The sequence below is a fragment of the Cornus florida genome, unplaced genomic scaffold, assembly GCF_030987335.1.
Source record: "Cornus florida cultivar Cherokee Brave unplaced genomic scaffold, ASM3098733v1 CherokeeBrave_3.0.0_Hap2_Chr02, whole genome shotgun sequence".
Taxonomy (NCBI): Eukaryota; Viridiplantae; Streptophyta; class Magnoliopsida; order Cornales; family Cornaceae; genus Cornus; species Cornus florida.
The window spans coordinates 1,115,293-1,137,663 of NW_026775572.1; the positions used below are offsets into that span (position 1 = coordinate 1,115,293).

Consider the following 22,371-nt stretch of genomic DNA (forward strand, 5'->3'; position numbering starts at 1 on the left):
TGGGCTTCTCCTTTTCACAGCAATGGTAAAGTGTTAATAGCTCATGTATTCATGGACTAAAATAACCCAGCAGCTGGTAGGAAGAAGCACCACGCTATGCTGGTTTTACTGCAAAGAGGGAAGGCCGCAGAGAGAGAACGCGCAGAGGAGAGAGGGGCGAGGGAGAATTAGGTTTATTTTGGTTGGACAAATTTACACATTGATACTGGGTAGTGGGTTCCTAAAAATAGAAGTTGGGCTTGCCAATATGCCCAATGCAGTGGGTTGGGTTTGTATATTGAGAAGTCAAGCCCACTGGTCTAACCCAAATTAAATAATGATTGTCCAAACCAAACCTATGGAAATTGGGTTGAGTTCCCAACATGCCCAGCTCCTTTTGGATGTACAGGAGGAGAAAAACAAAACAGAAAGAAAGGAGATTATAGTAGTATTATTAGTTATGGGAGAAGAAAAGAAAAGAATGAAAAGACGATAATAATCTCTAACTCACTACTAGATATCTCATTATATTTTATATCTATCTACTTATTTTTTCATCTAGGTTTTTTTTTAAATGATTGAGTTTTTTTTTTTTTTTTTTTTTTTTTTTTTTTACCAGGGGCACGCAAGTTGAAAAAATGCATAATTCTTCGTCATAAATAATCCGCTTGCCTAAAAAATAGATAAATAAACACATCCCGCATGATTCCAAATAGAAAAACGTTTGGATATATATGTGAAAAAAAATAAAAAAAATAATAATATTCTTATTTAAATATAATAAAGGGGTGAAAAAAAAAAATAATAACATTTAAATTATCATCAAGGTGAAATAATAATTTTCTTCTTTCAATTATTAAGAATAATTTTAAAATTATGAAACTACTAGTTAAATATTATTCTCTCTCTCCTTATCTTCTCATTATTTATTTATTTATTCATTTTTCGGTATCCCTCCAAATATCTCACTGCAAACGTACCCTAAACTAGATTAAAAGGGGTTCGTATGGTATTAAATAAACAAGTTGGGCGCAAATCAGAATTTATTTCCCTCCGAAAAACACTCGCAGGGACGTACCATCCCAGTTGAAGAGAGAGAGAGAGAGCGACACAATACGGTCTTGAGACAGAGACACCATGGCCAGCGTTGTTCCGATTCCGAGCGATGGGTACAAGTTAGGGTTTATTGGAGCGGGCAAAATGGCGGAGAGTATCGCCAGAGGCGTCGTCAAGTCGGGTGTCTTGCCCGCTTCCAGAATCCGAACTGCCCACCTCGGTTCCGCTCGCCGGACTGCTTTTGAATCCTTTGGCGTTAAAGTTCTTGATCAAAACCACGAGGTATCTCAATTTTCCTCTCTCTACACACACATCTATACACACACACATGTACGTATGTATGTATGATTGATCTTTCATTGGCTGAATAAATTGGATTTTCAAATCTTGCTTCCTTTTTCTTTTCTTTCTTATGCTATATTCGGGAATCAGATCTTTCGCTTGGTTATGCTTGCTGCATAAACTTTTCTGTTTGTTTCAATGCTAATAAAATTAGAAAATTTTACAATGGATTTTTCATTAGAGTTAACCAATCCCATGATTTTCAGATTTTCCAACCATTTAAGGAGGCCTAAGATTTTGATATTGCAATCTTTCTTTGTTTTGTTGTGCATTTTCAAATTATTTCTACATCTGTGATTGATTCATGATCAGAATTTTGTTAATTTCTTGGATTTGTTTTTTTTTTAGCTTCATTTTTATTTTATTTTATTTTCTCAACATCGATCTAGTGTTTCTTTTTACTCCGTCAAAAACATATTTACGTTTCATTACTTGTGTTGTTTACTAATTTTATACTTGAATTTTGTCTCGTGAGCAGGTTGTTGAAGACAGCAATGTGGTGATTTTCTCTGTGAAACCTCAAGTTGGTATTGCCTGTTCTCGCCACACTACCTACCACACTACCTGCTACTCATTTTCTTAACCAGATATTTTTGTTTCCTTTGATGTTCCTTGCTTTGGGCAATCCCATTTCATCATATTTTCTAATTTCCTTTTTGGTTTTCCCCCCTTATTCTCCTGGGGTGTATTTCAATGTGAAAATGTAAACCCTACATTGGAAAGCAAGTATAACACAGATGAACTTCTTTGACATGTAAATTTATGAGTGTGTTGGTTATATAGATTTACTCGATGCTTAACTCTATGCAGAGATGGACTAGATACTTAACTGAATGATTTAATGCTTCTTAGGTGATTTAGTTTTTGTGGACTAGCTAAAACCAAAATTTTACTTGTGGATGTCTTAATTAGGTATAAAATCAGGTGAAAATTTTATGCCATCTATTTCACACCACCATGAAGCCCGTGCAGTAATACTACCAGCTTTTCACGTAATTTTCTCATACAACAATTTGATTATGGAGAGAATGAGACTTCTTTGAAGTTTTAAACATTCCATGCTATAGTACAAATATAGAAATTGTTGTTTGAAACAGCTCTAGTTATGTTTGTTGAACATTACGATTTGGTTTGACTGCTACACAGTGAGAACTATTAAATCATATGAGGTTGTTGTATGTAGAGTAGCAATCATAAAATTATAATTCTATGGGTTTCTGCCTATTGACCCTGTTCTTCTTTATGTATTTGGTCTTTCTTTTTAACCTATGATCATTATGACATTTTATGGAATGCAGTTAAAGATGTGGTCTTGCAATTGAGGCCAAAACTTTCAGAGAAGCAGCTTCTTGTGTCAGTTGTTGCAGGAGTTAAATTAAAGGATCTACAGGTTTGTGTCTAGAGCCCTTTGCTCCTCACTGTATGTAACGTTCCTGAATAGGTGAATTTATGGCTGAATTCTCATCACTTAAGTTTATTTTAACTTCTTTTTATTTATTCTTACCTTTTATTTGGTTCTTTCGTTAGTCTATACATATGTCACTAATTTGGATAGTTTCCAAACTTGGTCTTTATATGTTTTGTTGTTAAACATTTTGTTCCCTTTAGTTTTCATTAAAGCCTCGTTTGGGGATGCTTTGTTTTGTGCAAAACATAAAAATGACAACAAAATCATGTTGGGTACACCTTTTTGGTTTGTTTTGGTCTCAAACAAGCCAGTGCCACAATTGCCCGGATGTTTTTGGACGCGTGCTGCTAACAACCAAGAAATGGCAGTGATATCCAATGTGTGGATTTTAGTGGGAGCTTGATGAGTTGATTTATCTACACGTTGAGGGGCTCATTTCTTGGACTAGTCCCCATTTTTGTTGTATTGCTGATCCTGTTATTGCAAAATGCTTCTTAGGAGCACATCTTTAAGCGCCTTGTCATACTTGATTCACACCAGCTCTGTATCTCTATGATCTGACCCTTATCATCTTTATGATTGAAACCGCATCTCATTGTTATCATTTCATCTTTCAGTTCAAAACTTCTAATCTTTTTGCACGTGTCTTGATGTATCCATTGTTTTATACAGGAATGGGCTGGTCACAGCCGATTTATTAGGGTAATGCCGAATACTCCTGCTGCTGTAGGCCAGGCCGCATCTGGTAACTGTTATTTCTCCCCTTCTTACGGTGTTAGTTTCTGTGTTTTCTTTGTTATTGTAAAATGGACAGATATTGGTCTATTATCACCTGAAATTTTGTCATGATTTCTTGTTATTACTTTAAACAGTATGATATGCATGGGACAGCTCAGATATACTGAAAATTTCCTTGTTTTCTAGTAGTCCTTATTTTACACTAAGATTCCTCTATATGTAAATCACTGCTCAAAATTACAAATTGCAAATTAGAATGCAATTACGCGTCATTACAATTTAGAATGTGTTGAACAAGAGCTTAATTAGTTTTTAAATATCGTTCTTTTTTTAATTTTCCATATTATTTGAGCTGGATGACTCATAATGCAAATACATTGGATTATGATGAATCCGGACATCTTATTGTTGGCTCGTAATGATGGTGCATTTTGGAAATATCAACTATGCTGGAATAGACGAGCGGCAGTTGAATAGTTATTTTTAACAGACCCTGTCAATATAAATATTGACATATACATTTGTTAATACAAAAAATAAGCAATGTGGCAGTTTTAGTAAGGTTCATTGGAGTAAAGGCTTGCAACAAACTTGAGTTACAAAATTACTTTTGTGTGAAAATATGCTGGTAGCCAAGGACAGCAAATCTGATAATTTGAGGTGTGGTTTCAGTAACAAATTGATCATCTTATAAATTTTTTTTCCCTCCATAAATGGGATGTTTTATAAAGATAAGACAATGAAGCACAAGAGAAAGGAGGGTATACCCTCACTGTACTGAAGTAACAAAACAGAAGGTAGAAATTAGAACAGAATACACCCACTTCCAATACAAATGAAATAAAATGCCCTTAACTAAGAGCACCTTCTGAATACATACCGGCAGCATCTAACACAGAAAACCAAAGCTCTCTAGCAACCTCTGAGCTGGATCTAGAAACTCCACCATGGAATCTAAAGTTCCTCTTCTTCCAAATACTCCAAATGACTGCTGTAAAAATCATTTTTGGAAGCTGATCAGTGCCAAACCGAGTAGAAAACCAGATGGCAAAGCATAAATCATGTACACGAAGCCAATGTCAACCCAGAAGATGAGCAAACCAGTTGCATACTTCAGTAGTAAAAACACAATTTAAAAACATACTGCCCCACCTCAACAAGTTGATTCTCCACATCTAGTAGCTTGAGCCATCAAATTAGAGAAGCATTTTTTTTTTTTTGATAAGTAATAATAACATAAAAAGGCGTTCAAAAGGGGAATGCGTTCCTTTTACAAAAATGGAACCGGGACTAAGGCCCCAAAGAATCCAAAAAAATAATTAAATCATCAGAAGAAGAGCAAGAACTCCTCTTCACATAATTGAATAGAGAACAAAGAATGTGATGTTTCACCATTGCCGTAGACGACTCTTTATCTTCAAACATTCTACTATTTCTCTCCTTCCAAATACACCACCAGACACAATGTGGGATAACTCTCCAGAAATCGCGTACATCCCTTCTCACGTGACAACCTCTCCATACATGAATCAATTCCTTAGTAGATCGTGGCATTACCCAACACATGCCAAACAACCCAACAATAAGATTCCAACAGTCATTCGCCACAGGGCAATACATAAGGAGGTGGTCAACAGACTCCCCATCTTTCTTGCATAGAAAACACCGATTAACAATGCAATTGCCCCTTTTCCGTAAATTATCAATTGTCAATATCTTTCCCCAAACAGCGGTCTAAACAAAGAAAGCCACCCTAGTTGGAGCCATGGATCGCCAAATAGTTTTCCACTGGAAAACATAATTAACAAAATGAGACAGACATAAGAACAGGGATCTTACTTCGAAACGACCGTGGGAAGAAGGAACCCAAATCAAATCATCATTTCCTCTGCCAACACCCTCCTGCCGATACAGAAGATCCAAAAAAACACATACCTCATCTATCTCCCAAATAGTTTTCCACGGGAAAACACACCTTTGTCTCAATCCCCTCCCAGAACTGAAAAATCCAACAGTAGTACTATTCACCAAAATAGAGTGTGTAGCAGAAAGACATTCAGAGACCCAAGCAATCCAAGAAGAGCCAAAACCATAACTATGAAGACGCCTAACCAGAAAGTTCGATGAAATGGAATCATAGGCTTTCTGTAGGTCAATCTTCATAGCCGAAGTAGGATGCTTCTTAGAGTTAAAATTCTTTACAAGCTCATGGGCCATGATGACATTATCTTGAAGCTTCCTTCCCTTGATAAAAGCACACTGATCCACCCCAACAAGTCTTTTTAAGAATGAGAGAAAGCCTATTAGCCATGAGCTTAGTAATAATTTTATAAGTGAACTTGCAGAGATCTATAGGCATGAAATCTTTAACCTTTGAGGCTGCATTCTTCTTAGGAATAAGAGTTAAAAAGGTACTGTTGATGTCTGTAGGAAGAGTAGAAGTTTGGAAGAAATATTGAACTACTTTAACAACATCCTTGTCAATCAGTACCTAAAATTTCTGGTAAAATCTACCTGGAAAACCATCTGGTCCAGGAGATTTATCAGGAGCAAACCACATCACAACCCCCATAACCTCATCATAGCAAATAGGAGCTTCCAACACTTCAGCATTTTCTTTTGAAAGAATTGACCTGGGCTGAACTAAGGATTCAGAACTGACATCCCCTCTCCTACTGAAGAAATTTAGGAGTAATTTATTTATTTTTTTGATAAGTAAAATGTATTAGAAAGCGTTCAAAAGGGGAATGCATCCCAAGCTATACAAAAAAACAAAAAGCAAAACGGAACCTATGAACTCAAAGAACCCAAGAGGTCCACAATATCCTCAAGAGAAGAATAATCTCTCCCCCAACCCCAACAAAAAAGAGTACAAATAATAGAAAATTTCAGCACCCCAATGGAGGACTCCATCCCATCAAAAGATCTTCTATTCCGCTCTTTCCAAAGGCTCCACCAAATGCAAAAAGGGGTCTCCCTCCATAAGTCACGCGCCTTGATCATTCTGTAACTGAATAATGGAATTGACATTTCTGTGTTGAACCAGCTTTCTATGAAATTAATTTGTGCACCTATCCTGCTCCTCAAGCCACTGAACTCTAGGCTTCTGGGCTATTAGAATCTCTTGATTGGAGATAGCAGACTCCAAAAGAGACCTAGCCTTATTCTCCTCCTCTATAACTGTACCATCCATAGGCTGCGATTGAAGTTGCATCTGAAGACTATCACGATGACGAAATTCTCTCTCAAGGTCTTGGCTGCTGTGATGACCGGCAATTCAATGCTTCCAGTGGGTGTTACCCGCTTCCCATCGTACCCTACCAAGGGACAGTATAAGAGCATCCAAGCAGGGTGAAGACCCCGTTGCGTATCTCAGGCGGCTTCCTTTCGGTCTCTTTAGATTGAGCAGGTAGGACTTGTGGCTTAGCTTTGGGAAGTGATGGTCAGGGAGGCATGATTGCAGAAACTTCCTCGTCCTTCCTTGTGGTCCTTTTGGGAATATTAGCTCTAGCAGTCTCCTCCTAGTTCCCAATATCCCTAAATTTTTTTTATTCCAGGCCTTAATTGCTTGTTTAACATTTCTCAGCTTCTTTTGAAGTTGGTGCAAAGGATTACTAGAAACCTCTTCTTGCCAAGTCTGAGTAACCAAAGGAACAACACAATCTTGAAGAGACCAAACCTTTGAAAACTTGAAAGGTTTAGGATCATTCATCACATTTATATCTAAAGAAACAATCAAAGCATGGTGATCCAATAGTCTAGCAGGACACATAGTTGCTTTAGAAGTAGGAAAAGCCATCAATCAACCACTCTGAATTAATAAGAGCTCTATCTAAAGCAGCATAAATTCTTGAATTAACACTTTGGCATTTGCACCAGGTCCAGGTACCATTAATCAGAGGCAAATCCCCAAAATCAACTGTATGAATTATAGCATTCAACTGTTTTAAACATTTTGGGGAATAAAAACACTACCTTTTTTCTCCTCTTGAGTTTGAAAATGATTCCAATTACCAATGGACATCCAAGAACCAGATATCAAATTATTCCATTTCGCCCAAGAATTCCATTAATAAATTGTCTCCCTTGGCAAATTAGCTGCGTAAATAGTTAAATAAAAAACTTTCTGAGAACTGAGAATAGTAACTTTAAGCATCAATAAATAGGGAGATTGATCCAATATATCAAAACTAAACACCAAAGGATTCCACCCAACCCAAATTCTTCCCAACCGACAGAGAATTATAATTATGAGTCCACACCCAATTTTTCTGAATTTTAGCAGAAAATTTAGACAACTTCTCCTCTCTAACTCTAGTTACCTGAATACATACCATTTGAAGAGAAAAATAAGCAATCCAACTTTTAACTTCTCTTTGTTTGCGAGCCTTGTTCAGCCCACACGCATTCCATGATTCAGTCATTGGGAACTAGCTTTATGAGGAGGTAGACGCCTATTCTTACTTCTTGTGACCCTTTCAGTCACCACTGGAGCCTGCTTCTTTTTATCCTGTTTATCCTTACCATTAGCAATATCCTTCTCAGAAAGTTGACCATCCTCCCCTGTGGATTGAGACGATTGTGACAGATTTGGAGAACCATGAACTTGAGAGCCAAAAGACTGACAACCACCAGAAGATGAAGAAATATTGAGAAATACATTTGCCATTACCATCACCCCATGCAATAACACTGGATACAATCGCATGTTCAGCAGCATCCTTCCCCCACATTGCTATCCAAATTACCTATACGATTAACCTCCTGATTTGTACGAGATAATGGGTTGACTTCTTGAAGACATTCATCATCCCTTGCAGCAGCAACATTTTCACTTAACACTGCAAAATGATTTGCAGAAACGACATTTTCTCCCACCATGACTTGAGAAGGTTTAGGATAATTTTGAACAGTCTCAACAAGAGTATTATCCTCCTCTATCTCCTTTCCCTTCTTCTTGATCACCCATCGGTCAACAGATTTCAATTTAGTTTTATCAATCACCTTCTTAGGGCAATGCCTCTCCTCATGATCTTCCAGTAATTACAAACTGTAGGTTTCCAGTCATATTCGAAAGCAAGCGCACAATTCACACCATGCACAACCATTTTGAGGGATTCTGGAAGAGGAGTGTGCATGTCAACCTCCACCATCACACACACAAACTGACCACAGTCCTGAGCATAAGATTCATCCATGAATAGAGGTCTAGAGAACTTTGAAAAAAACGTTAGAAGGAACAGTCTTATTATAGCAATGCATAGGGAACCCTGAAACCTTGATACGAATAGGAATAGAACCCATAACATCTCTCCCTAAGGTGACATTCTTATTCCATTTTTTGATGATGATCGTATGTCCCTCGTAGGTATGGACGCGTTGCAAGATTGTCTCTGCAGCAACTTCAGAATCAAATCTCACCAGGAAAAAACATCCTTGAGTTGCACCACTTGAGTTCTTTTCCCCATCTATGATGAATGAAACCTTGGAAGAATGGAAAATATGGATTTTCCCATTACATACCCTATTAATGAATGTTTCCAATACTGTGCATCCACTTCAACATCCTCATCTGTAATAGCAATATTTTCTTCTGATCTACTCTACGCATGATACGACAGATTAACGAAGGAGCCTTTCGAGTTTTTCTCAAACATACTCCTCCATGTTTTATGTGTGGGAGATGAAGAAGGGACTATAGTCACTCCCAATGGCTGTATGGAGGAGGTAGAGCCCTCCTCCATGGAGAATTTTTGTTGTCTTCCACACGTAAACCCAAGCTCTCACAAATCGCCTGAACCCTCTTTTTATTAATTTACCATCTTATAATTTCTGTATAAAGAAATATGTGCCTTTTTTACATTTGTTGTCTTTTAAAAATGGGGTGATCAAATAAACTGGTAGGATCCATTTATATGTTTCTGATAAAGTTGAAAATGTTTTTACTTGCATATTATAATGTTCCCTGTACCAAAAAAGTTTATGTCAGATCTCATCATATGTGTTGTGGTTTTCCACTTCAAAGTTCAAACCAAATTTATGATTTTTTTCTTTTTAGCTTGTGATTACATTTTTTAATTTGTTTGTTAAGTGTGTAAAAATTGCAAAAGATGTTACCGTTCATGACCCAGTTGCCTTTGGACAGTTATGAGCTTAGGGTCAGATGCAACAAAAGAAGATGGAGAGCTAATAGAGCAGTTATTTGGAGCAATTGGCAAGATATGGACAGCCAATGAGAAACTGTTTGATGCAGTTACGGGCCTGAGGTACGTGGCTTCCATCATTATTTCAAAACCACACCAATTAATGCCCAATATATAAAGCCATTTCTATATTTTTATTAACTCTAGACTCTGCTATTAATTGAGGTTGTTGACTTTTGGTTCGTGGTAGATACTCTCCCTCTCATTCGTGGAAAATACACATACTTGGAAGTGCCCATGTTTGGATAAATTAGAGATGGCAAATTGTAATCTGTTGTAACAAGAAATTCTTTCCAAAAACTTTTCAGTGGCAGCGGCCCAGCATATATGTTCTTAGCAATAGAAGCTTTAGCTGATGGAGGGGTTGCAGCAGGTCTACCACGAGAACTTGCATTGGGTCTTGCTTCTCAAACCGTAAGTTGAATTGCTAGCTTATGGAACTTGTTATCTAGTATCCACACACATGCAGTATGACTTTGTTTCTATTAGGATTTAATATTTGAATGGTTACTTGATAAATACTCTCTATAAGATTAGAGCATCAGTTATACATATATCTATATATTTTTTTGCTTTTCTGTAATAGCACGCCCTTTAAGCAGCTAACTAGTACATTTTAATTTCTGACTTCTTGGCAGTTAGATGCATGCTAAATCTAATGAATTCGATGTAGAATTTGTATATTGGGTTATTAAAACATCATTCAAGATCCTATCAGTAAATGATAGGCTTCAACCAACTCAATAAATGACCTAGAATATAAAAAAAACGTTAAAGCCTTTATTTTTAAACTTATCTTCAGTGTTCCCTCTCTTTAGTACATTATTCTTCTTAGTATTTCCAAGACTGAATATAACGAAACAAAGTTTGCCTCATTTGAAGGGAAGTGTTCTTGCTTTTATATTTAAGCGGAAGGTATCAACCAAGTAATGCCTGGGTGAACATCTTCGTACTTGAGTCTGCTTGATCTTGCACTAGGGCCAGAGGAGCAAGCTTAAGATCTTGGTTGCCTGGATTGCCACTTATGATTCTGTCAGGCACTGGTGTGATTGCCTATATATCAAGCTTGTCTGTAAATAGCAGAAATTGTTTTGTGTGATTCTTGAGTTTCTTTAATTGCTGTCAACATAATAAAAGCAAGAATAGCACAGTTGAGATGGATGTGCTATATGACTAGAAATGATAGAATTAGAAATGATCACATTTGGGTGATGGTTGAAGTAGGCACAAATTGGTAAGTAATTTTTAAATTTTCTCCCATAAATGCTAAGTTTTTTGTGATATACATGTTACATATGTTATGATTCATAATTTTTTGGTACTTTTGACTTGTATTATATATTTCATTTATTTTAATCTATAAATTTATTTTTTATTTTTATTTTGTGTTTTTCAGTTCTCAGTTATTGTTATTTTTATTAATTTTATAACGATAACGACTTAAAATTCATAAATAGGTCACTACTTGTGCTAATTATTCTTCAAAAAATCAATAAAAATCACTAAAATTCATCCAAAACTCATCTATATTGAATGTTGTAAAAAGTAGTGTATTAGTACGTTTTTGGGGCTTATGTGTGAGATCTAAAAATATTCACGGTTGCGATAACCGATTCCATTACGTTATACAAATAATGGCCCGAGTCCATTACACTGCATCCACGCCCGCGACTGCGAAATGGATGCTGATTAGTTGCAGTAACAGGGGGAGTGAAAAAAAAAATAATTGAGCCCAGGACCTGACACCTAGAATTTGGCTAGACATTGGAATTGTAAATAAACATATTTCAACGAGAGAGGAAAGCTTGTTAGTTTTATGGATGTTATGATTGCTGAACGATTAAAATTCTAGCTTGTGTTAGTGGATATAGTTTGTGAGATTTAGCTGCACCTTCGGCTGTGAAGAGAGAATTTCTGCCAACCACTAGTCCTTTTAGAACCAACTTTTGGATCCGTAACAACTTTATGTTTGATGAGATCGGAAAAGAAAGTAGCCCTTGTGAAATAAGCTATTGGGAAAATGAAGAGTTCTACTTTTCCTCTTCATCTTTTTATGACGTTCTACAGGGTATGTAAGGGATTATTATTGTCCTCTTCCTACCAAGCTCGACTAATAACCATCGCCAGCCGCCAGCCTATTTTAAGATATTAGATGGCACATTGATTCAATGCAGTGTTTTGATTTTCTAATTTATGCCTTGATTAGGGTCATCATTTTTTTCTTTACTTTTCTTTCTTTCATTTTTTTTCTATCTCTCTGATTGTTAATGGGTATACAGCTCAATTGGCCTTCAACTGTTAATCGAGAATCTTAAATCCCTATGCATGTGATGTGGCCAAATTCTATCCGTGGGTGTACATCCTGGAAGGCTTAATTCTGGTAAAACAATTATTCTGCAGCCATGGGCATATGGCTTGCTGGGTCTTTGCTGTTGCTGGAGTTGCATGGTTTTGCTCCATTTCCTTATTTAGCAGGCTTGTACCTGAGCTGTGCTTCAGGAGAAGCAGAACATGGTGTGTGGCTTGCTTCATTATTTGACCTCTGCTTCTCTGTGACTGAGAATAATGACAAACTCGCTATGTACCACAGTAGCACCTAGTTTGGTCTACAAAGCTCACACTTTCTCACTGGTTGAGATTGCCATTCCCCGGGCCTTTTTTACTACTTTGACATAAAATGTTATCACTTCCGAATGAAGTTCCACCCTGTTGTGATTCACCTAACAGCTTGGCAGCAAGCTATCCCATCTGTTTTCGGCTTTGCTTCATGGTGTGATCAAGATAAAAGGCACTAGTTTTAGTGGAATGGATGATTTTTAAGAAGCATGACAATTCCCTAAGAGTTCATAATGATGTTCGACTTGTATAGACAAGTGCTAGACGTAATAATCTTTTTCTATTTTTTATTTTATTTTGTAAAAACAGACATTTTTAGTACACATGGAAGACAGGTGAAGAACGTGCACTACTTTTTAACCGGTTCTCTTAAATTGTTACTTACTTTTATTTAACTTCCTATCCAAACCACATTGGACCCTGCTGGTCATGATTGTCTCTCTCTTTTACAAGAGAAAATTGGACTAGAATATGTGACTTTCCTGCATACATGTGTCTACTTGTAGCCTTCTCCTCAATGACTAATAAGGCATCGCCAAGGCGCACTTCTCTTGATATTCTGACTTGTTTGAGGAATTAAATGTATTTCTTTTACAGGTACTAGGAGCAGCAACTATGGCAACCAATGGAGGGAAGCATCCAGGTCAGCTCAAAGATGATGTTGCATCACCTGGTGGAACTACCATTGCTGGTATTCATGAGCTGGAGAAGAGTGGATTTCGTGGGATCTTGATGAATGCTGTTGTTTCTGCCACCAAGCGCAGCCGAGAACTTTCACAAAGCTAGTTTTGATTTTGCTTGCTTGGCCAACAATAAAGCTAATGTTCAGTCTTTTTAGTAATGTAAGGAGGAAGTTTTAGGCTTTTTGAACTAAAAACAGTAAAGCTGAACACACTTTGTTTTATCCCTTGCGTAAAGTGTCTAAAAACTAAAGAGTTCTAGTTTACTCTCTCCTGCAAAATCATAGACGTGGCAACAATGAAAATGTTCTTTCTTCTCTTGATGGGGAAGAAAAAAAAAAATCGGAAAAGCTTATATACCAAACTTGTCATGGAGTTTTGCGAGGATGCTCTCCAATTCACCTTTGTAGATCCTGCTTTTAGTCAACGTCAGTCCTCAAATAATGGTGTGTATAAAATTTATTGAAAATCTTTGAATAATGGTGTACTTTAAATATATCGCAGATGGAACTTGGTAGATAGAATCTCTTCTTGTAATATACTGTTAATGCATTCCGTTTCTGAACGAGAAAGAATAAAGAGAAAGAAAACCTACTTCTTCATGGATGAATACAATACCAAGCTTGATTATTAAGAAAAGTTTCTCCAAATAAATTAAAGAAAAGCATGATAGATAGAGATCTATACTGTTGGTGTAAGCTTTCATCCTCAGTATTTGTATAACACCATATATATATATATATATGTAATCTGTGTGGCTGCTGCTGGGGGGGTCATATATACATGGAGGAGCCTTCCATGAACAGAGAAGTACCGATTGGAAATGAAGCCCATCGAGGGAGCTCTAACGGTAGCTGCCGCAATGAGCTGATCAGCATTAATGTAATCAATCCAGATGCGAGTGCTTCACATTCATGCAGTCGCAATGATGACGAGCTGCTAAGATCAATGGTTAATGGTGCTGATCGGAAGTTCAAAAATAAGAAGCGGCAGAAGCCCAAGATACAGAAGGTTCCTCTGATGCTTCGTGAGATTGAATCTAACAAAAAGTGTTATGATCCCCTGGTGGTTTCGATTGGTCCCTACCACCATGGGAAACCAGAGCTCGCGCCTACGGAGGAGTTGAAGATTTTATTGGCAAACCAATTTGCCGATAAAAGTAAAGCAACTATCAGTGATTTATACAGAAAAGTTGCAGAGATGGTAAATGAAGACAGGAATTGCTATGCTGAGGGCTCAACAGACGGCTTTGATGATGAAGCGTTTGCCCTGATGATGTTTCTTGATGGCTGCTTTATTCTCCAATTCATTTACTGCATTGTATACGGCCAGTCCAAAGATTTAATGATGAAGAGTCACGACATAGCTTTCGTGCGCCGTGACTTTTTCTTGTTTGAGAATCAGCTTCCTTTTGCAGTCCTGAAGCTATTGATGAGCATGAGGTTTGAAACAGTTGAAGGGGAAGAAATGATCAACAGGTTCATCTGGCGCTCTAGGCCGGAGCATCCTCATGAATCTAGGGCGGCACAAGGCAGTCTGGAGGCAAAAGAGAAGATACGACCAGAGCAACAGCCTTCTCATCTGCTTGAACTTGTTCGGACACAACACATAGATGTTGGTGCTTTTAACCAAGGAGGGTGTTATCTGAAGGGTGAGTGGTGGTCCTATCGGTCAGCCATGGAGCTCAAGCAGGTGGGAATCTACTGTAGGCCTAGCAACACGCGCCGTTTTTCAGACATCACATTCAAGCCCAACCGTGGCTTCTCTGCTCGACTCATGCTTCCTTCAGTAACCATCGATGACTCATCAAAGTCTCTCTTTTTAAACTTAGTAGCCTACGAAGCCTGCCCGGATACTCCTGATGACTTTGGAGTCACCTCTTATATATGTTTCATGGATTCATTGATTGATCACGCTGAAGACGTGAAGGAGCTCCGTTCAAAGGGCATACTCCTCAACTTCCTCGGCAGCGACCAGCAAGTAGCAGACCTGTTCAATGAGATAGCCACCAATTTGGTGCCGAACCCTCATGGATTTGTGGGGGCTAAGCAAAGCATTGAGGACCATTACAAGAGCAATATAAAAGTGTGGATGGCTGAATGGCGACATATGCATTTTAGTACTCCATGGACAATAATAGCCTTTGTTGTAGCTATAATTGTCATTAACTTGGGTGTCCTTCAGACCATCTTAGCTGCCTTTCAGACTTACCTCACAGCCTATCCACCTAAAAAATGAAGCAACCTTACCTTATGTTGTTGTACTAGTTGGAGCCATATTAATTTTACCCATCATTATGTATGATGAGTCAATTATTTGTAATGAACATGAACTATATTGTCTTACAGGTTCGTATTCAATCCATGTTTTATACCAGTGCTTGAGCTGTGAAATAGAATTTATTGTAACATTTTTATAGTCAATACCAATGACTATCTAAATTTATGGTTGGCTAGAATTGGTTTAATCACAAAATATGTGTTGACGAACTTTGCATCTATATATAGTACAGAGAAGATGAAGATTCTTACGTAATAAATATTTACTCATAGTGTAATACAATCACAACAGAACGAGTTGATACTCTCATTCAATTCCATTTGAACACGCTTGGGATCGGAGTTGGGAATACATAAAGAAGAAGAAGATGAAAAGAAAGAAAAAAAGAGAACCAAACTCTTGGTAGCATCAAGCAATGCTAAACTTTAATTTGCATAATAGAAGATGAAGTTTCTCCTTTAAAATTGTTGTCTGTACTTCATAGAATGATATATGGTAAGTAAGGGCTCAGTCCATGATTATAGAAAAGAAAGTGATAAAGTAAAAGATAAAGCTATCCTAACTCTTAGAAGCTTGTAAGCAATTAATTAATGACGAACTTTGCATCTATATATAGTACAGAGAAGATGAAGATTCTTACGTAATAAATATATATCCATAGTGTAATACAATCACAACAGAATGAGTTGATACTCTCATCCCATTCCATTTGAACACGCTTGGGATCGGAGTTAGGAATATATAAAGAAGAAGAAGAAGATGAAAAGAAAGAAAAAAAGTGAACCAAACTCTTAGTAGCATCAAGCAATGCAAAACTTTAATTTGCATGATAGAAGATGAAGTTTCTCCAATCCTTTAAAATTGTTGTATGTACTTCATAATATGGTAAGTAAGAGCTGAGTCCATGATCATAGAAAAGAAAGTGATAAAGTAAAAGATAAAGCGTTTTTAACTGTAATGTTTACAATTTTTATAATTTTCCATTTTTTTGGAATTTTTTGATTTTTTTTAAGAGAATTTTCGTCTTTTCTCGTTTTGTGTGCCGGACACAGTGGGGTGTGCCGGGTATGTGGATTTGTTTCATATATTATGTGCTTAACATGCTAGATTATGTTATTTGGAAGTATGATATATTCTTTGTATTATTGTAAAGCATGTCAGGTGGTTAAGCTTAAATTAAAATCATGATGATGAATATTGACAGGACATGAAATTGACATGATACATTCATGCATAAACATTGGGAAGAAATGGAAAAATGATTTTAAAGGAAATGAAAAAGGTTTTGGGGAAAAAGTTTTGAAAGGGTTTGCGAAAACCCGGCCGCCTAGGGACCACGACGTTGGTGAGGCCTGGAGGGAATTGAGAAGATTTTCCTAGCATGGTTGAGTTACCTGGGCCCCAAATGACGCCATGGAGTTGCCATGGGTCAGGGACAGTTAACCAATCCTTCTCTTGTGCCGCCATGGAGCAGCCATGGGACGGATTATACTAACGGTTTGGAAATGATGATGGGAAAAGTTTTGAAAATGGGGAGCGACATTGTATGACATTGCATTTCATAGCATGATATTGTTCGTTTATGACTTGGATTATTGTTGTTGATATTGTAGTTATATTTTTTTTTTTCCGGAAATGGCATGATCTCGGTTCTTTTTTCTATTTCTCGTTTGAATTCACGGGGTTACAAGAGGTGTGTCTTAGGCACCTCCTACCGAGCCATTGTGCTCACCCCTTTATTATTAATATTTTTCAGGATATGGAAAAGAGGTGGCGGACGACCATCCACCACAAGTTTAGACGGGATTGGAGATTTATATTTTGCTATTTTTGTTTTAGAACTTTAATATTTTGTAAATGTAAATCTTGACTATTCTGTAAAACTTTAGTATAATTTTACATTAGTATAACTTGTACAATGTTGTAAATTATAGACTTTTGATTTCAGCTGTATTTCATGGACTGTAAATTGACATAATTAGAGTATGTTCCTTATAAAGGAGTATGAGACTAGGTAGTGGATTGACGTTTCCATATTTTTGAAGGAATTAGAGAAACGGGACTCTTTTTATATGTATATTATTGTTTTGGGAATATTTTATATTATTTGCATTGTGCGTTGGGACATGATAGATTAGTTTATGGCTAAGTGAGGCCATTACATTTTTTTTTTTTTTGGCACTTCAACAGGTTGTGGTAGGACCATTTTTAGCAGAGGTCATGCCAAATTTTTTTTATGACTCGTATCATTTTGGGTCGTTACACTAACTCTTAAATATTTTTTTTAGAAGCTTGTAAGCAATTAATTAATGACCACACTTTGCATCTATATGTAGTACAGAGAAGATGAAAATTCTTAAGTAATAAATATCTACCCATAGTGTAATACAATCACAACAGAATGAGTTGATACTCTCGTTCCATTCCATTTGAACACGCTTGGGATTGGAGTTAGGAATATATAAAGAAGAAGAAGATGAAAAGAAAGAAAAAAAGAGAACCAAACTCTTAGTAGCATCAAGCAATGCTAAACTTTAATTTGCATAATAGAAGATGAAGTTTCTCCTTTAAAATTGTTGTCTATACTTTTTTTTTCCTAGGCTTCTCTTTGGAAAGTAAAAAGCTGGTCACTGGCCCAGTTGATTGTTCTCTGTACTTCATAAAATGATAAATGGTAAGTAAGAATTCAATCCATGATCATAAAAAAGAAAGGGATAAAGTAAAAGATATAAAGCGATCCTAACTCTTAAATTTTCCTTAGAAGCAATTAATTAATGATAATCTTTGCATCTATGTATAGTACAGAGAAGATGAAGATTCTTACCTAATAAACTTACCCACAAAAAAAAATATTTACCTGACAAGGCAAAAAAGTGAAGTCACGTAAAGTGCACACTAGTTATGAAGTACTCAATTTAGTGGTATAAATTATAAACAATATATATTGTACATGTGTAGAGAAGCATAGACAAGATATATATATATATATGGTTAGCAGCCTTAGCTAGCTACTTGATTGCCAATTAATTAACAATGGCAACTGAAAATGATTGGGTTATTAACGTTGACGATTCCAATGACTGGTTGAAAGCCATATTGGGTAACGAAGGAAAGTCGTTGCAAATGCAAAAGCTGCTGCTGCCAAAGGTTCCCCAATTGTGTCGACGATCCAACAAGGAATCCAACAAGGAATGCTACGATCCCATGGTTGTCTCAATTGGTCCCTATCACCACGGGAATTCAAAGCTCCAGTCAATGGAGAAGTTCAAGATTGTTTTGGCTCGACACTATGTCGAGGCAGGTACTATTTATGCTATGCCTTCAGAAAATGAATTTGCAGCTGCATGTAGCAAAGCCAAGACATACTACACTGATGAGGAGCCAACAAAAAAATTCAATGATGGAGACTTCACTAGGATGATGTTTCTTGATGGCTGCTTTATTCTACAATTCATCATTGATTGTGTTCCGCCACAACATAAGGATGATCAGCAGCAGATCAGTAGTGGTCCTGATCAATCAACATCGAAGATGAAGAGTCATGACATGGCTTTCGTACGACGGGACTTATTCTTGCTCGAGAATCAACTCCCTTTTCACATCCTGGAGTTGCTTATGAGGGTCAAGTTTAAAGATTCAGCTGAAGGGTTAAAATGGATGGATATGTTCATCCAGCGGACATGGGCAAATCCTGCTGCACGAAATACCTGTAAAGACAAGGTAAAAAATTTCTTCAACAAGTTCAATAGCCCATCAGCATCTGTAGCATATAAGAAAGCAGCAGCTGCAACAACTCCTCCTCCTCCTCCTCCTCATCTTCTACACCTTATGTGGGCAAAACTTATCACCAATGCTGATGCGCATGATGCAACGGCAAATAAGCAGATTAATGAGCATCCAGATGATGCAACGGCAAATAAGCAGATTAATGAGCAGCCAGATGATGCAACGGCAAATAAGCAGATTAATGAGCAGTCAGATGATGCAATGGCAAATAAGCAGACTAATGAGCAGTCAGAAGATGCACCGAATGGCAGTGATTGGCACACTTATCGCTCTGCCCAGGAGCTCAAGACGGCAGGGATCCACTTCAAGCCCAGCGGAAGTCATTGTTTCACAGATGTCAAGTTTGAGCCTCAGCTTTACAAATTAAAAGCCGTCCTAAGGCTTCCTCCAATGACCATTGATGATTCAACCAAGTCCTTGCTACTGAATTTGGTAGCATATGAAATGAGTCCCAGTGGACCGGACTGGAATGGGGTCACTTCATTCTTGTGTTTCATCGATTCACTCATTGATCTAGTGGATGATGTGAAGGAGCTGCGGCATAAGGGCATACTTCTCAACTTTCTTGGCAGCGACCAACAAGTGGCAGACCTCTTCAATGAGATAGCCAATGATTTAGTGCCCGACAGTGATGCTTACAAATCTATTAAAAAGGAAATTGAAGACCATTATAGGAACAAGGTAAAGGTCTGGCTTGCTGAATGGCTGCACACTCATTTTAGTACCCCTTGGACTCTCTTAGCTTTCATTGCTGCAATTTTTGCGCTTGTCCTAAGTTTCGTTCAGACTTACCTTGCTCTTTTTCCGCGTACATGATCAAACCTAGTTATAGATATATATATAGCAATTAAGGTCAGTCCATCTTAAGGTATAGTTTGTTGGGTGCAATAAAGATTGCTTTCCCTCAAGGAGCAATCTGCTGCTGCTAGCTAGAATTCTGTTTTGTCTTTCTGTTGGCTCTTTGTTTGCTGTTGTTGGTTCTTTGTTTACTGCTGTTGGTTGTGGTTCTTCTCTAAAGCAAGCTAATTTATTTTTGCACACAAATAAAATATGATTGTGCAAGAAATTAGTTGTTGGAATGTAATTAATTAAATTTGAATATGGTGTGTCCAACCTTGTTTGTTGTGGAAGAGCTAGCTCTCTCCTTTTCTTTTTCCTTGTATATAACTTACATCCCATATAAATATTAGGACTTAAGTGGCTAAGAATGTTGATGGGTTAAAACAACTCCATTCCTTACATTCCAAAAGCTGGACAGCTTAATTTGGGAGTACTTAGATGGTCCATTGCCATGTTGCTGCATCAAAAGCAAAGCCCAGTTTAATTGAGCCTACTTTTCTTTAAATAACACTAAACAGAAGAGTTAGACCTAAAACACTAGTCAAAGTCTTATTATTTTATCTTTAGATATGTTTCAAGTGGAGCCTATATTTATCACTTAAAACATATCTATAAGAATAAAAGACCCTCAGCTAGTATTTTAGGTCTAACTTATTAGTTAGAGTGCATTATTAGTAAATAAGGCACAACTTGTCCTTTGGCTGAATTGCAATCATTAATTGTCTTTGGCAACCAAAGAGAAAAAGAAAGAATATAATAACATCATTCTTTACTTTGCCCTCTGTTAAGGTTTTGGAACATAATTTATGCCTCCATGCGCTTCACGTTGGGCTTCTTTTCGATGTGGTACGTACCTCAAGTGAAATTGATAGCATGTCATTCCAAAATTTTCAATCAAATTTAACATTGGAGTAAACAATCCATTCGCTGCCTTAATTAGCCGGTCTAAATGAAGTAAAAATTGGTCGAACCAATACTAGATTTGGTGGTATTAGCAGCCCAATTTTTGACCCATTAACTGATTTGATTGGGTATTTTGTTTTTATGCAAAACGCAGGGTACCTAATTTCAGGGAAAAGTAAATCCCTAACTGGGCCTATTATATTTGGTGGCAGAAGCTTCTTCTACATGATATCCTCTATCTTTATGCCATTCATAGGAGAATATGTTGGAGAAAAGATTGTCACTTCATGGGGTAATTACAACGTAACTTTTCAATTTTCTTATTCCTTAGTACACTGTTTCACTGCAGACTCCTTATGCTGCAAAAAAATTTAAGAAGATGGAAAGCAAGTTTACTAAGTTCAAGCTTACATTAGATAGAATGTGTTAATAGCAATAACTGAAAGATTTATTAGTATTATTTTTGGTTAGGTAAAGCAAACTTGCACACATATTTTATAAATTGTCCACTGTAGAAACCCTCAGTACCTCACCTTTGAGGGAGAGGTTGTACTATTGGGCTAGTAGCCCATTGGTAATTAATTGGAAGAGCTTTTGCTCCTCTCTTGAGATTGTCCAGTATCTCTTTAATATTCTCTCAATTTCCTTGAATTAATACTCCATCAATCATTTATTCCTTTGTCTTCCTTCCCTCCATTAACTATACAAGGATGGGTTTAATAAAGAGAGTATATATGGAAGGAACCAGAAGCTATCATGATTAATGAACTTAATTGGATCCTCTCCGATGTCACGTCAATATTATGCATGTGCTGATTATAATTTACTGAAAAAAAGAAGTAGTTTATTGCACTAGTTAGTAATTTACATGCACCACGGGATCCCGAATTCATCACCAATGTAGTTATAAAAGGAGAGAGTAACAAAAGGAAATATACACTGAAAAACACCAGTTCAGTAGTCCAACTCTAGTTATTGGAGTTTTGCAAAATTTTCTTTCTAACTCGCAGAAGTTACGTCTCTAACAAAGAGCCTTTTGAAATGAACTACAACTATATATTCCTCAAGTTTGAATTCGAATAATGCTAAAATGCCTGCCTATATATATATGATTTTAAGCACAAGTTAGTTATGTTAAGATTGTTTTTTAAATAATATTGAGAACCATATCAGCACAAAAAACATGATACCTAAACACATAATATGGAAACCTCATTCTTACATATCCACAACCTGATACTTTTGCATCTTCCAAATTAGGGGGCATGCAAGCCATCTTTAATTAGCTATAATGATGCCAGAAAAATGTACGGTAATACAATTAATGCAAAATATGACCAAGTATATTTATAATACCCCAATTGTATTTTGGCACATGGTACCCTTCTTAATGAAAACTCTCTATTTTTCTTGATAATAAAGAAGTGCATGTGGGAATTTTTTAAGAGAAATGAGGAGTTTTCATTGAAAGGAATACCACATGCATGCATGCCAAGTAACGCAGTGGTATCGTATACTTTCCCATGGTTTCAACCAGACT

At 36.9% G+C, this 22,371-nt stretch overlaps 3 protein-coding genes across 5 annotated transcripts; all 3 read left to right on the forward strand.

The window, feature by feature from the left end:
* The first annotated feature begins 987 nt into the window (after positions 1 to 987).
* On the forward strand, positions 988 to 13,246 carry LOC132291034 (pyrroline-5-carboxylate reductase). 3 transcript variants are annotated; one of them, XM_059790196.1, is made up of 7 exons: positions 988 to 1,317; positions 1,856 to 1,904; positions 2,676 to 2,767; positions 3,458 to 3,530; positions 9,669 to 9,789; positions 10,035 to 10,140; positions 10,609 to 11,032. In XM_059790196.1, the coding sequence occupies exons 1-7, from the start codon at positions 1,117 to 1,119 to the stop codon at positions 10,654 to 10,656; spliced, it is 690 nt and encodes a 229-aa protein (XP_059646179.1). In that variant the 5' UTR covers positions 988 to 1,116; the 3' UTR covers positions 10,657 to 11,032. The 3 variants fall into 3 exon arrangements, with proteins under 3 accessions (XP_059646179.1, XP_059646186.1, XP_059646173.1); XM_059790203.1 differs by having other exon boundaries at positions 10,614 to 11,032; XM_059790190.1 differs by lacking the exon at positions 10,609 to 11,032 and adding an exon at positions 12,940 to 13,246 and having other exon boundaries at positions 990 to 1,317.
* A 304-nt stretch (positions 13,247 to 13,550) lies between these two features.
* Positions 13,551 to 15,484, forward strand: LOC132291019 (UPF0481 protein At3g47200-like). Its single transcript, XM_059790188.1, has one exon. The coding sequence runs from the start codon at positions 13,806 to 13,808 to the stop codon at positions 15,258 to 15,260; it is 1,455 nt and encodes a 484-aa protein (XP_059646171.1). The 5' UTR covers positions 13,551 to 13,805; the 3' UTR covers positions 15,261 to 15,484.
* A 2,785-nt stretch (positions 15,485 to 18,269) lies between these two features.
* On the forward strand, positions 18,270 to 20,250 carry LOC132284852 (UPF0481 protein At3g47200-like). The gene has a single exon (XM_059786991.1). It carries the CDS (start codon positions 18,336 to 18,338, stop codon positions 19,902 to 19,904), a length of 1,569 nt encoding a protein of 522 aa, XP_059642974.1. The 5' UTR covers positions 18,270 to 18,335; the 3' UTR covers positions 19,905 to 20,250.
* Positions 20,251 to 22,371: the final 2,121 nt, after the last annotated feature.